The sequence below is a fragment of the Magnolia sinica genome, chromosome 14 (assembly GCF_029962835.1).
Source record: "Magnolia sinica isolate HGM2019 chromosome 14, MsV1, whole genome shotgun sequence".
NCBI lineage: Eukaryota > Viridiplantae > Streptophyta > Magnoliopsida > Magnoliales > Magnoliaceae > Magnolia > Magnolia sinica.
The window spans coordinates 9,478,023-9,493,157 of record NC_080586.1 but is presented as its reverse complement, the minus strand read 5'-3'; the positions used below and the strand labels follow the sequence as shown (position 1 = coordinate 9,493,157).

Genomic DNA, 15,135 nt, shown 5'->3' with positions numbered 1-15,135 from the left:
TGATAACGATTACCACCGTCCACATGCTCGTATGTCCCACGAAAGCACTAGTATCACATTAGAAATAGAAATGGATAGTACACTGCGAGAGTTGCCTTTCAAATTCGTGCTGCTCACAGGCCTCAACATCAAATCCTATCAGTCCATTGATGGCCCCACCATCTAGATGTACAGCTGAAAATTAATCAAGTGCACTCATCTAATGGTCCACAATGCACAATTAAAATCGAACTGATAGTCAATTTCTTTTAACCGTCCATGTTGTGATACTTATGCTAGCTGGGCCACAACAACGAAAGCAACCATATCAATGCCTCTCATTCAACTCTTAAAATCAACGTTTAAAATCATTACTGAAACTTTACAAGTCTATCATCTATGTCGATGAAGAACATATGGACGGTCCAAATCACTGAATGACATCCGCATTTGGGTCCAGTGGTTGGCGACAGACGCTGCGTCCTGAGTCGCGACAGACGTAAAACGAACTCAATGTACCGTATCTGTTACGGATATACTGTTACGGATATACCCTCGGTAGTTTGTATCTGTTGGTCAACACAAGTACAGTAGGTCGCACGTGTCAGAAATCCTAAGCATTTCCACGTAAGCTGCAAAAAGGTGAAAAGCGCACGTTGGGATAAATGACACGCGAATTTCCTCCCTCTTTCTCGGGCTATTCATACCACCTTCGGATTCTCGGGATTGCGCACTCCCGAGTTTAATTTACTAAAATATCCTTACACTTTTAACAATTGACCAGAAATAATCTAGCTTTTCTACTGTTGAGCCGAAATCCTCCATGTGGCCCATAGAAATATCAGTGAGAAATGTAATCCCATCTTTTATTTTTCCCAAATCATCTTACTACAAAAGTCTAAAAATAAAGTAGATCCAAAGTGAAATTAGGCATAGCAAAATACCAATGAGATGGAAACACCCGTTATCGAAACTTTCCTTCCTGTGTACATCGAAAACATAGATACGACCGAGCACAATGATAAGTTTTTAATATTATGATTTTTTCTATAATATTAAAGGATTGAATTTGAATTTTTTTTAAATTTTTAAACATATGAATTAATAGAATTTAAAAAATAGATGTATAAAATAAATATCAGGCCAACAATAGAATAAACAAATATAAAAGTTACTTTGTAACCTTATAAGAGCATGGCCATTTTTAGAACACATGCTATGATGATCCGTGCATAAGGAGATGAAGAATCAAATTACAATGCACATGCCATAGCACCGTAGATATGTGAAATGTCCAGTACTACAAATAGGTGGATCCAACCTTGAAAATTACTTTAGCATTTTATCAATCTATTCAACTCATTCGATGGGCTATATTTACAAGACAAAAATAAAATAATACAATCCATCACATAAATCACCAAAAAGCATTTGGCTTATCTTCCAAATATCACAAATCACCAAAAAGCGTTTGGCTTATCTTGTAAATTTGTAATTATTGAAATCTACTAAGTGGAGTCCAGGTATGCAATTAATTCAATTGCAATAGTTAAGATATGTGTTGAGTTCATTAAAATTGTTAGGAAATTATCACCTTATATCTTGTAATAGAAGACTGTGAGTAATTATTATTTAATCCACCGTGACTTTAAGCTTTGTTTTTTTAAATTATTTTCAAAATAAGAAAGCAAAGAAAATTATAACAATTAATTAATTATTACATAGAATTTATTAATTTCTTTATTAATCAAATATAATGAAATGTATGTCTAACTCATGACTTAATAGTAAACAAGTTTCATTTCAACACTGATTATGGGATCAAGTGCCCATGTGGTGTGACCATGTGTAAGAGTGTGTGGTGCGGGTTTGTGTGTGCATGTGTGTACACTTTGCATACACGCATACATAGTATGGGCACAAAATATAAAGTATGTCCATGTGATATGGCGCCTCATATAACCTTCATGACTCAAATTTTAGCTTGATCCAAAATTCTGGTGCGCCAGACCCAAGGGAGAAGCGAATCAAGGGAAGATAATGCTTCTGCTTGCTATGGTCTACTAGAGTTTTGGAAAAGGTTAAAATTTGAGCCTCGGGGGTTTTATGGGGTGTCACATCACATGAACGGCTCAACTTCATGCCTCCAACCCGTGTGTAAATGTGCACGTGAGTTCTATGCGGTCGAGCGCATGGAACTTCCCCTGAGGTCAAGCTATGTGGGCCCCACCATGATGTATGTTAAACATCAACACCATGTATTTGATGGGTCCCTTTTAAATTATGGGATATCCTAAAAATCAAACGTATACGGAACTCAGGTGGGCCATACCATCTAAAATCATGTGAAGACATGCCTAAAACATATAAAAGAACTTGGTAGGGTCCACCTGAAATTTGGATGCGTCTGAAACTAGGTCTGACCCCTCATCCAAGTGGGACACTCAAAATGGATAGGCTGGATTTGTGAACCACATCTCAGTGAGCCCAACAAATGATTATGAATGTTTTAATGTAGCGTAACCCTTGTCAACTTTTGTATGTGGTGTGGCCCACACAAGTTTTGGATTGACTTGATTTTTAAGCCCTAGGCCCACCATGGAATGGTGCATCTGGCTGATGGCGTAGATGTTCAACACGCATCACAGTGGGCCCACAACTCGACCTCATGGGAAGTTTATGTGTCCCACTTAGATAAGGGGTTAGACTAAGTTTCAGATGCATCCAAATTTCAAGTGGGCCCCACCAAGTGCTTTTATATGTTTTAGGCATGTCTTCACGTGATTTTAGATAATAGGGCCCACCTGAGTTCCATGTATGGCTAATTTTTAGAATATCCCATAATTTAAAGGAGACCCATCAAATGCACGGTATTGTTGTTCGACACACATCATGGTGAGGCCCACACAGCTCGAACTTGTGGGAGTTCTCATGAGCTCGACTACATAGAACCATGTTCCATACATATATATATATATATATATATATATATATATATATATATATATATATATATATATATATAAAAGAGAGAGAGAAAGAGAGAGAGAGAGAGAGAGAGAGAGACACGCCCGGCTATGCACCAGTTCCTGACCGAGACGTGGAATGAAACGGACCATAAATCCCGACCAACCAAGTGCGGAATGGCATCATAAATCATGGTCAAGTGGGGCCCACTTCAGATGCAGATAAGACATACACACGTAGGAAAGCACACCATTTCTTTCACGGAAAATGTTTCCCTCCTTTGGAGCTTGCTGACCCCACATGCACTTTTTTGAGACGCACTTCTAAACACAAGTACCAAACTAGCATGTGTGTGTGGGACATTTCAACTGTGAATGAGGTGGCACGTACTGTATCTGATACATTGTGGGCCCTTCTTATGCACGGCTCGGATCTCCAAGAGCTGTGCCATGTAACCACTTGTAACCTTATCCATTAGAGAAAAACTTTAATACTCCGGCAGAGTGTGATAGATGGTACGCAGGCACTTAGAAATAACTTTTAAAAAGCATTCGTGGCTATTAGCTTGCCGTAATTAAATGACTTTGCATGGTCCATAAGTTTCACGGACGCGGATGCGTACACAATAGTATGCAAATTGCCTGTGCTCCACCGAAATGTCAGCTTGTGTGAGGGCATGAGCTAAAACATAAGGCAGATCTAAAACTCGAAGCAGGTCTGTGTTGGGGCGTAAGCTCAAAAAATAAGACTGATCTAAAACTTAAATCGATCACATGGTAGGAAATGAAACCTTCTTGGCCTATAGAAGTTTTGGATCAAGCTAATATTTATTTATTTTTAAATTTTTTGGGATCAAGCTAATATTTATTTATTTTTTTAGGTTCATCCAAGTGGGAATGACCTTATGACCCGTTTATAATATAAATAAACGCCCATGAGCCTTAGGGAGGCTCCAATGGTGTGTATTTCCAACCTCACTATGGTGAATGCCCTAACATGACCCGCTGAAACTGATGGATGGAGTGGATTTCTCACATGCTTCTCTGTTGGCCCCTTGTAGCTTCTGCATACATGAAGTTTTTGTTGGCTGGGGGGCACACACAATTACAATAAACAATACACAATCTTGTTTTCCTATTTGTGTAGTCTTTTACTTATTAGTTCATCTCTGGACACTGTTATTCAGGGCTAATGAAAAAGCGTCATTTATGCGTATCGTCGTGCACCATACTCAATGCTAAAAAATTAAAAACTCTTGGCATGAAATAATGATTTTATCCTTTTTAATGCGGTTGGACTAGATGGAGTGTGTTGGGTGTCCTGCTGGATGCAATCAATTTTCTTTCGTATTATTAGTTTGGTTATTCAAATCATTCTTTTGACTAGCCTTTTGTTTTGATGGAAGCAGATAGCATTGTGATTCAATCACATGTGATATTCTTTGGTGAACCCACACGGTAAGATTTGATTAGGTCACATGCCCGGCCAAACAATTTTCAAATAGACTTTATTGGCCCATCTAGAACAGCAGTATGTAGCTCAATTAAATCCCATAGCATTGACCTAGTCACTAGGGACGGAGAGTGGATACTACCCTGCTGTCTCCTATGCTCAGCATAAGCAGGTCTGTGAGGGCCCCACCATGGGTTTTATCCATACCATTCATCTAATTTTTCATATTATTTTAATATATTCAAAAGTTAGGAATATCCAAGGCTCAAGTAGACCACACCACATGAAACAACAATAATAATGATGCCCATTGTTGAAACCTTTGGAATGCCCAAGGCAATGTTTATTTGCCATTCAAATTGTTCATACGGGCATAAATGTGGATAAAGGGAAAACACGTACAACAGCTTGATTCAAAACTTATGTGGCCCTCGAGAAGTTCTCAATGGTGAGCATTTAATCCCCACAGTATGATCCACTTGAGCTGAATCTACTTCTTTTTTAATCTTATATTCTAAAATGATACTGTGGACAAAACCATACATCATGGTAGGCCACTCAAAGTCGTGCATGTGCCAAGCCGTGGACAAGTGGGGTAGTACCCAATCCTCCTCCTTGCATCGGGTACTACCCTGCTTAGCTCCAAACTGGCTTGGGCTCTAAGGTGCCCACTGTGATGTATGGGTTTATCCATACTGTCCACTTAATTTTTCATGTCAATTTAGGTTTTAAGCTAAAAAATGAGGCATATCAAAGGATCAAGTGAACCACACAGTGGGATTAAACTCCCACCTTTGAAAACCTTTTGGAAGCGTAGTGGAAGTTTTGGATCAAGCTGACATTTGTTTTTTGCCTTCATCCAGCCCGTCCATGTGACCTTATGAATAAGTTAGAGGCAAATAAACAAAACATTAGGCCCTAGGAAGGTTTCAATGGTGGGCATCATTATTATCATTGCTTCCTATGGTGTGGTTTTTTCTTCTTTTTTTTTTTTTTACGCGAGCACACACTCACGCCATAGTGACCTATGGGTACTCGAACCCTTGACTGGGTGTTGAAACTTCTAAGAGTCTACCACCGGAGCAAGACTAAGGACCCTTCCTATGGCATGGTTTACGCGAGCCTCCAATCTCCCCTTGCTGTTTTATCTTATATTCTAAGATGACATGGCAAAATGAATGAATAGTGTAGATAAAATATATTACAGTGTCGTGACCTGTTCCCAGCTTGGGATAGGGGGCTAGTACCTAATCAACATCCCTTGTTTTGTCAGGTGGGGATAGGGTACTACCTCACGAGGACTTAGCTAGAGATGGACAGTCCTACCAGGGGCTTTGTGGGCCTATTGTGATGTATATATTTCATTCATATTGTTTGTCTATTTTGACAAATCATTTTAGGATATTAGTTTGGAAAAAAGTTAAATGAAAGGCTAAATAAACCACACCACGGGAAGTAGTGGGGATTGAAAGCTTCTTGTTTTATTGTTGAAAACTTTTTCAAGGTTACATGTGTTTTTATCAAGGTTATATCTATATTTTCTCTCAAGGGTTTTTTGGCACCATGGATATGGGGAGATTTGAGGGGATTTCATATCCAATGTTATGTTTGGCAGCATAAACTATAAGGGGGTTTCAAATTCCCAAAAAAGTTTGAATCCACAATGAGAGTTTGGATTACACATAAAATCCTTTGAATAGTTGCATGTGTAATATGTGTCACCATACTATTATTCTATTGGCCCAATAATGATATCTAAAAATAATTAGATTATCAATTGCATCACTATAATTACTCTAATATGATGATCAACACCATCCAAATATTGTCCATGAAATCAACAACTAAAAATTGTTGGTTAGTCACTCGGACATGATCTTGTGATTGTTGCCCATCCGAGACTTGGAATTTCATCATTTTCAAGCAAATCATATATTTCAGCGGGTTGTGTCAAACATTACACATGACACTAATTAGAGATACTAAAGTTAATTTAGTAATTAAATTCAAACCCCTATAACCTTGCACGGCTACTTTTCCAAAGTGCCAAACACAATGAGAGGATTTTAAATCCAGGGGTTCCAAATCCATGCTCCCAAAGAGGCCCTTATTAAGGTTTAGGTGATCTTATGAATAGGTTGAATGGGTAATAAACATCCTGACAGGTCCTAGAAAGTTTTCAACGGTGCAAGTTTAATCCCCACTTCTTGGTTTGATCAACTTGAGCTGTCAATCTACCTTGGTTTTTTTAGCTCATGCCTTGTAATGATATATCAAAATAGATGGACAAATTGCACGGATGAAACATACACATCACGGAGGCTCACAAAGCCCTTGACAAGACCGTTCATCTCTAGATAGCACCCAATCCACGATGTTTAGTTTTTAGTCCAATAAAACACTGCCACGTGCCATATAAGAGTTGAGATAAGATTCTTAATTTGAGTGTGGAATATGTATCTTAGAGGTTTATGAGGTCCATACGAGTCTCTTGAAAATAACAGCCACGGATCGTTGAGCCGTGATTCTTTTTCCTGTTCAACTGTTTGGCTGTTCCTGCCTTTTCTTTAACGTGAGTCTAAATCATTGCTTGGATGCTGTGAACGTTACACATACACGTCTGCTCTCGGACTGGACTAAAATAGCTTATTATTATAATTCGAATTCTATGTACTAATTTAGATGTATTACGGACCAAAAATGATTTATATTTGATTATCTAACCTAGACTGGTGGACATATATTGGACGGTTAAAACTAAAAAATATCCAATGGTCCTATTTCAAGAAACAAGTGTCCATGAATCAAAGGTTAGGATTGTTTAATCAATTTGATTTTTTTTGGACTGTAACTTAGAAAATATAGGTTCTATAATTTAGTGGGTTAACCTTGAGTTAATATATGACACGTGTACATTCTCAAGCGACTGAGTATGAAGATTCATACTCAGCCAGAGTATGAATTCCCCTACCAATTATTGCTTCCGCCATCTAACATTTGTGCGGATGAATACAGAGAGCCGACAAGGTTACTTTCGTCATTTGATTGCAAAAGAAAAAGAAGGGTTGTAAGCTTTGTTAGAAGAGAATTGTACGGATAGGATCTTCCAAAGATGTTTTTAACCATTAACCATCCTTTGTGGAAGATCTTTGGAAATGATTCTCTGGGCATCAACACCCTTAAATGGCCCTATCAGATCAACGGCCTAGATCATCAATCGGTGGGCCCCACGTGTACAGAATCGAAAGCATCAGAAGATTGTACGTTTGATGTGGCTCCAGATCCTCCAAAGATGTTTTTAGCCATTAACTATCCTTTGTGGAAGATCTTTGAAAGCGATTCTTGGGCATCGACAACCTTAAATAACCCTATCAGATCAACGGCCTAGATCATCAAACGGTGGGCCCCACGTGTACGGAATCGAAAGCATTAGCAGATTGTACGTTTGCTGTGGCTCCAGATCCTCCAGAGATGTTTTTAGCCACTTTTGTGGAAGATCTTTGAAAATGATTCTCTGGGCATCAACACCCTTAAATGGCCCTATCAGATCAACGGCCTAGATCATCAAATGGTGGACCCCACGTGTACCGATTCGAAAACATCAGCAGATTGTACGTTTGCTGTGGCTCCGGATCCTAAATACTATAAACTCCTTAATATATTCTCTATAAATAAATCCATACACACATTCTCAAAATTCACAAAAGAAAAACTCTGCATGCGTTACAAAAATCTGTCTGTCTCTCTCTCTCTATATCTCTCTCGTATGGCCGAAACATCCAGACCGTCCGATTCATCATCTGATGACACAAGCCGCGACGATCACTCTGATAGGAGACCAACCACCGTACTCAAGCTATTCGGATTTCCAGTAATCGAAGGCGATGATAATCCATCAACGGCTGAAAATGCACGTAAATTCGAATGTCAGTACTGTGGCCGAGAATTTGCGAATTCTCAAGCCTTGGGTGGCCACCAAAATGCTCACAAGAAAGAACGACAAAGGGCAAAGCGGGCCCAATTCCATCCTAGCCGTAGATTCTCTCAGGCCGCGCCGATCCTGACCCCACATGCAGCGCGGCCCAGCGCCTTCTTTTACTCAGGTGGGCCAGGTGCAGCTAGATTCCGATCGCCTATGGAATACTACCAACCAGCACCGATGTTATCTCCGTCATCGCCTCGACTCCCTTCTTGGTTTTACATGCCCCGACCGTCCATGCCCGTCGCTGTTGCGGCCGTCGGGAATCCGACTGTCAATCCAGCGATGGCTGGATTCACGGACGTCGATGTAGGTGTAGATCTTCATTTGAGTCTTGCTCCCTCTTCTACTCCATGAGAAAATGATCGAATTCTTCTGAGTTTTTTTTTTTTTTTTTTGTATATATTTTTTTATTTTTTTATTTTCTTTTCTCTTTGATTTTATGAGGAAGTTTAGAGCCGTTGTATTTTGTTTCTTATTGATAAATTCTTAGTTCTGTTTTTTGATAGAATCAGCCAACTTCTGAGTGTGAAAACTACCAAATTTAAACCAGTTAGGATGAAAATGTCAATTTTAGGGTGGAAAACTCATTCTGGTTTACTAAAAATTTAAATTTAGTAAAACATCAGTAGATTTTCCACGTCGGATTTTTGCTAACTTGCACCGTGTGGGTGAAGTTTGTTAACCTTCACTTGAGGATCGGTGGTGAAGTTGTTGATAGATCCAAACCGTCCATTAGAACGGCCACCTATTGGATAGGCCATTGTCCGAAACCTAGCGTGACCGGATGATCTGAACCATGAAAAGATTTCCCTTGATTTTTATTATTTGACGGTCATAATTAATATTATTAAGAAAATTGAATTAATCATTGGATTAGTGTACATTGATGACGATATTTTTCACCATCGGACCGTCGAATCAATCTGGATTTTGAGTGGTAGTTTATCCAAGAGGTGCAACTTCTAATGGATGGCTTGGATCTAAGATATCCTTCACTGATGAATGCTGATGAAGTGCGATGCAGGTTAACAAAAAGCAAGTCAAAAAGGTCCACCAAAAGTGAAATCTCCGGGAAATCTCTCTTAATGCAAGTATATAATGACTGGAGACGCGCATTTCCACGCGCTTAGCAGCGCCTCACTAATACCTACTTAGAGCATGTCAAAGATCTGAACCGTCTATCAATCTGGTCCCACAATCAGTGTTCCTCACCCAAAAATTGGGCCATTTTTATTAATTATTAAATCAACCATCAACAGAAAAGGTTAACCAACTGATCACATTCAACATACATGTTTGGCCCACCTGATGAGTATGTCCTCCTCAATTTTAGCCTACGGCACACACACCAAGGCCTCCACTAATAAACGATCCGGATTTTGATAATGTATGCCCAGTTAGAACACGTGGGTAGTTGTTTCGGCACGTGGAGAATGCACACTAAAGTAACCGTCTGTTGGTGGACCACCCATCAAAGAGCTATAATCTTTCAATGCTTGAGATTCTCTGGACATGCCTAATCTTCTGCTCTTCCTAATTTGATTTGGCAAGATTTGATTGAATGCAAGTTTAATAAGCCACGTAAAACATGTGTGAAAGTTACGTTGTGTTTATTATATTTTTTAATTTTAATTGAATTTTATTTTGATAGCGGCCTGCTAACCAATTAAATCTATTATATTAGAGAAAGTTTGATTTGTACAATATCCAATGTTAAATTTATTAGTAAGGATTTATACTAAATTTTTGAGTTTAGGCATGCGTAGAATGCATGCTAAAGTAACTGCCAGTTGGTGGACCACCCATCAAAGAGCTATAATCTTTCAGTGCTTGAGATTCTGAGGACATGCCTAATCTACCGGTCTACATAATTTGATTTGGCAGGATTTGATGGATAGCAAGTTATTATTAAAAATGGAGCCCATAAAACATGTGTGAAAGTTATTGTGTTCACTGCATTTTTAATTGAACTTTATTTTCATAGTGGCCGGCTGTTCAATTAAATCTATTATATCATATTAGAGGAAGCAGCCTTTTAGGGTTTTGGGACATTTGACGCACTCTTTATTAGTATGGATTTATACTAAATTTTTGGTATGTGCGCATTGAAGAGTCTTTTCAGCTTTGGTGGACCTTTTTAATTGCTTGAGGATTCTTAGTCACTTCCTAATCATAGATTAATCTACTAATAATTACAATTGAGGATTATTAAGATTAGTGAAAAATCAACATTTGTAAAAAAAAAAAAACAAGAAATGAAATTTTATTATCTTTGATTGTATTTCAACAATTTTTGCTGTAATTTTTTTTTCTTTATTTTCAAATCTATTTGAAAAGAGAAGAAGAGAGACTTTTTTCATAAAAAATGAAATATTTTCATTTTAAAAAAAAATTGAATAAGAGAAGAAAATTTTCATGATTTTTTCCTTAAAAGGATAGTAATACATGTGGGCGTTGAAAATGGATAGTGGCACATGTCATATTGTGATGCGCAATACATTAACACATGAGCACAAGTCGAACATTGGTGTGTGTGGGATGCATGGAGGCAAATGTTAGCATATGTTGTACATGTAGTGTGTTGGCATATGTGGCATACGTAGAGCACTTAAAAATGGACAATGGCACATGTGACATGATCATAATTTAAAAACTCTACAACTCAATTAAGTCATCCTGACTTGGTTGGCATCACAACCAACTTGTCCTATGCAAAAGGCTCATTTGACTCGCCTTCAACTCAGACTACACGAGTCAGCAAACTGGACCGATTCTCATGGGAGGGACTCTGTCTCCTTCGGTCTCTCTATTTGGATGTTTGATTTCTTCTATTTCATGTGCATTAAGGGAGCCGATTAGGTGCAGCCCTTACTGTGGGGCCCACCTTGAAGTATGTATACTATATCCACGTTATCCATCCATCTTTTAAAATAGTTTTAGGGCATGAGCCCAAAAATAAAGAAGATCCAAATCTAAGGTAAACCATACCACAAGAAACAATCGTGATTGACCATTAATGGGCCGCATAAGTTTTAGATCAAGCAAATATTTATTTATTTTTCCCATCATTCGGATTTATGTGACCTTATCAATAGGTTGGATGGCAAACAAACGTTATGGTGAGAGCATAAAAGTTATAAGTTATGGATCAAGCTAATATTTATTTTTCACATGACCTTATCAATAGGTTGGATGGCAAACAAACGTTACTGCAGGCACTGGGAAGTTTTTAATGATAAGGTATTCAATTACCTTTGTTTCCTATTGTATGGTTCACCAGAGATTTAGATCCTTATATTTTTGGGTTCATGCCCTAAAATGATTTGGTAAGAGAAATTGACAACGTGGATATAAACTACGTACATCAAGGTGGGCCCCATGGTAAGGGCCGAACTGTCTTGGGTGACGCCGGGGATGGACCTAATCCGCTCCAGTGTATTCGAGCATATGGACGTTGCCTTTCTACATCCACTCTGTGTATACATCCTCACTTTCCACTTTTGGGCCCTATTGATTTGCACAAGTTGAATCTATTACCAAAATTTGAAAAGATAGGGTGTCTTAACTTTTAAGCTATGAGAGTAGTGTCAATATTTTAATGAAAATTCCTTTTTTTTATTTTTATTTTGCATATTTCCAAGATTCTAATCAATAGAAATCTCCATTAAAGTTCAAAGGATAACACCAACCTGAGTCCCCATGGGGCCAAGCCATTGCCGTTTTGGGTGCTATTGTGGACTTTTTAGGCTTGGAAGATTTCCACAATGGAACAATAATAACCTTTTATTATTGTGGCCTACAGATATAAGGCATACATCAATGGTCTACATTAAATTGGAGAGATTTATGGCTGGGATCTTTCAATTGGAGTGATTTATGGGGAATGTATCTTCCCACATGGGAGTCAACAAACCAATGGTCTGAATTCGAACATGAGGGACGCGACCCCAGCAGTAGTGTGTTCATGTGTTGGGGCAATGTGGGGCCCAACGTCATGTATGTGTAAGATCTTTCGATCTTGAGCAAGATCTTTGTCGGAAAACTCAATGACTATTGATTGGGTGAATTGTATTATTTTGAATTTGAAATCCTAAAAACTGAATTGATGGTCTGAACAACTTGATTTTTCTTTGAGAGAGAACAAGACCAATGGCCTTAATCACCTTTTCAAATATCGAAACGTGTTTCCAATGTTGTTCAATATTATTTTAAAAAAAATTAAATTAAATTTTATATAATTAATAATAAAAATTTTGAAAGAGTGAAAAATGTCATTCATGATTCGTTGGAATTAGAATGATCGTTTTTCAGTCCAAAAAGCATTACATTCCATTCGTGGTGTTCGAAGGAAACCATGAATAGAGTTTTGTATCGATCCTTAGGTCGGATTTGGATATGCCGGAATCATAATTTAAGATCAAACTTGCTAAAAATATTTGCATTATGAGATCATGATTATTAAGTAGTTTTTTAATGCATTTGCGGTGCCACTATATTTATGCCCTAGCCCAAGAATAAGGTTGATCCATTGGTCGGGTGGGTCACAGTTTGCAAAGGAAATATTCCTCTCTAGAAATACTTGATTGAAGTTTCAAACCCATCTAAATATTTCCAAATCACATGCTGAGTGGACTAGATTTATTTTTGGAAACATGTATAAGTTTGGACCCACCTAATGGATGGATTGCTTCTCACACAAATGTGGGGTGGTGTAGTTATACATGATCATGAATATGGGACATTGACAAATGTATGATACTTTAAGATGAATTGTGGCAAATGTGGCACATGTAAGGCACTTGAATTGACCTATACAAATTGAGGCAGGCAAGGTGGTGGAGGTGGTCAATGGCACATTTTATACATGTGATGTAGAGCGGGTCGTGGACAGTTTCATGGCCAAGATGGATTAGAAAAGGCCCGGTCAATGACAGAAGTGATCCGGACCATCGGACCTTAGATCGGGCATATCTCCCAATCCGGAATGAGTTATCGGAACCAACTACTTTAGCCACCCAACCCGGCTATGCCAGGTTGCGCAAGACGGATTTGTGAAATACCCCTGGATTGACGGTTGTTTCCCTATTTTAATTCTGTTTTTACTATAAATAGTTAGTTTTAGTTTGATTATAACTCTTCATCCATTGGGCTTTAGGAGTTGTGCCCAACGTGAAAGAACTTAGAATAATTAGGAGAATGGTTTGGTGAAACCAAATAGAACACTTACTATTTTTGGCCGAAAACCTTGCGCACTAATAAACATCACAACCGTCTATAAATAGTAAGTTTAGTATTTATAGTAAGTTGTGAACTCTAGGAGTTTTAGTTGTGGTTTGCTTCTGATTTCTCTCCCATTGCTTGGTATCCCTATTTAAAGGGTTGTGAACTCATTCATTTCATTCATTAATCAATTTTGAATTTTAAGAATTTATTTTCTATTTTGCTTGATTTATTTCTCGTGGATTCGATAAGCCTTTGTGAGGAGTCCAGAGAAGTTCCGTGGATTCAAAACAGTTATCCTCTTGAGGAAGACAGTGCTCAACCTCATCACGCTCATCCCTGTGTCAACATGTAAAGTACTTAAAGTTGCATGGTAGCCATGTGACACATGAGGTGCAATAACATGTACAATACATTAAAATGTTAGTTACTAAAAGATGGTTGATTGCATATGCGACACATGTGTAATGCTTTAAGATGGATGGTAGTGTATGCTATGCACGTAGTATACATGGGGCACTTGAGGATGGATGGTTATACATACGAGGCACTTAGAAGATAGGCGGTAGCAAATGTGATTATGATGTAGGACACTATAAAAATAAATAAATAAATAAATATTTAAAAAAAAAAAAAACAAACGTGAGTCGGTTCCTCTCATTTTCCTCAATTTCTTAAAAATTTTCTAAAAATGACATTTTTCAAGTTTAGATCTTTTTTCATAAAGAAAATAAAAGAAAAATAGAGTAGTCATTTCTAAAGAAAAAAAAATTACTAAAGTAAACAATGGAAATGCCATTTCATGAAAATGTTCTTTTTAATTTATATTTCAATAAATCCAAACAAGCCCTTTGATGGGATTAGTAAGTATGGAATTGCTTTGGGTCTCATGCAAATTTCACACGGTGTTTGATGACAATAGGAATGATTGGATTAATCTTAATATCATATACTCTAGAGTCAAAGGTAAATATGCACGATTTTTGGTGAATTTTGAAATCTACTATAGCCGTGAGCCATATGTTGATGCGTGTGTTTTATCCAAGCTATCCATTCGTATATACACTTTACACATGACACTCAAGTTGCATATGCTCATATGTGATCGTCATCGGTTATGAAATTTAGTCCACTTATTACAATTCTAATTGTTTCTTTTCCAAAGAAAGAATTTGATCCTAAATATGAGATTAGACGGTAAAAATACCATGGTAGTTCTAGACATATAATCATTATGTTAATTTCATCTAATACAATTCCATATCATTTAATACCACTGTCCAAACAAGCCCTTAGGAAAGGTGATGTTACTTTGAAGTTCAAGCCTTAAAATGGTGGAGCAATCTCCCCATGGTACATGTGCTAGCTTACTTGTCGTTGGAAATCATGTGTCTTGGTGAAGCTAGGGCATGTTCAGTCCGGTGAATTGGATGGAATTCATGAAAACTCATCATTAATAACTATCAGGGGTTGTCAACCCATCATCAATGACTGTGGGGGGTTGTCGTGGGATAGTCTTAAATCATGAGATAGGG

At 37.9% G+C, this 15,135-nt stretch overlaps 1 protein-coding gene across 1 annotated transcript; it reads left to right on the top strand.

The window, feature by feature from the left end:
- The first annotated feature begins 8,090 nt into the window (after positions 1-8,090).
- LOC131225265 (zinc finger protein 6-like) lies at positions 8,091-9,035 on the top strand. Its single transcript, XM_058220769.1, has one exon. The coding sequence runs from the start codon at positions 8,117-8,119 to the stop codon at positions 8,732-8,734; it is 618 nt and encodes a 205-aa protein (XP_058076752.1). The 5' UTR covers positions 8,091-8,116; the 3' UTR covers positions 8,735-9,035.
- Positions 9,036-15,135: the final 6,100 nt, after the last annotated feature.

Excerpts from the sequence above, each read along its gene's own strand:
- LOC131225265 (XM_058220769.1), top strand. The coding sequence starts at position 8,117 with ATGCGTTACAAAAATCTGTCTGTCTCTCTCTCTCTATATCTCTCTCGT.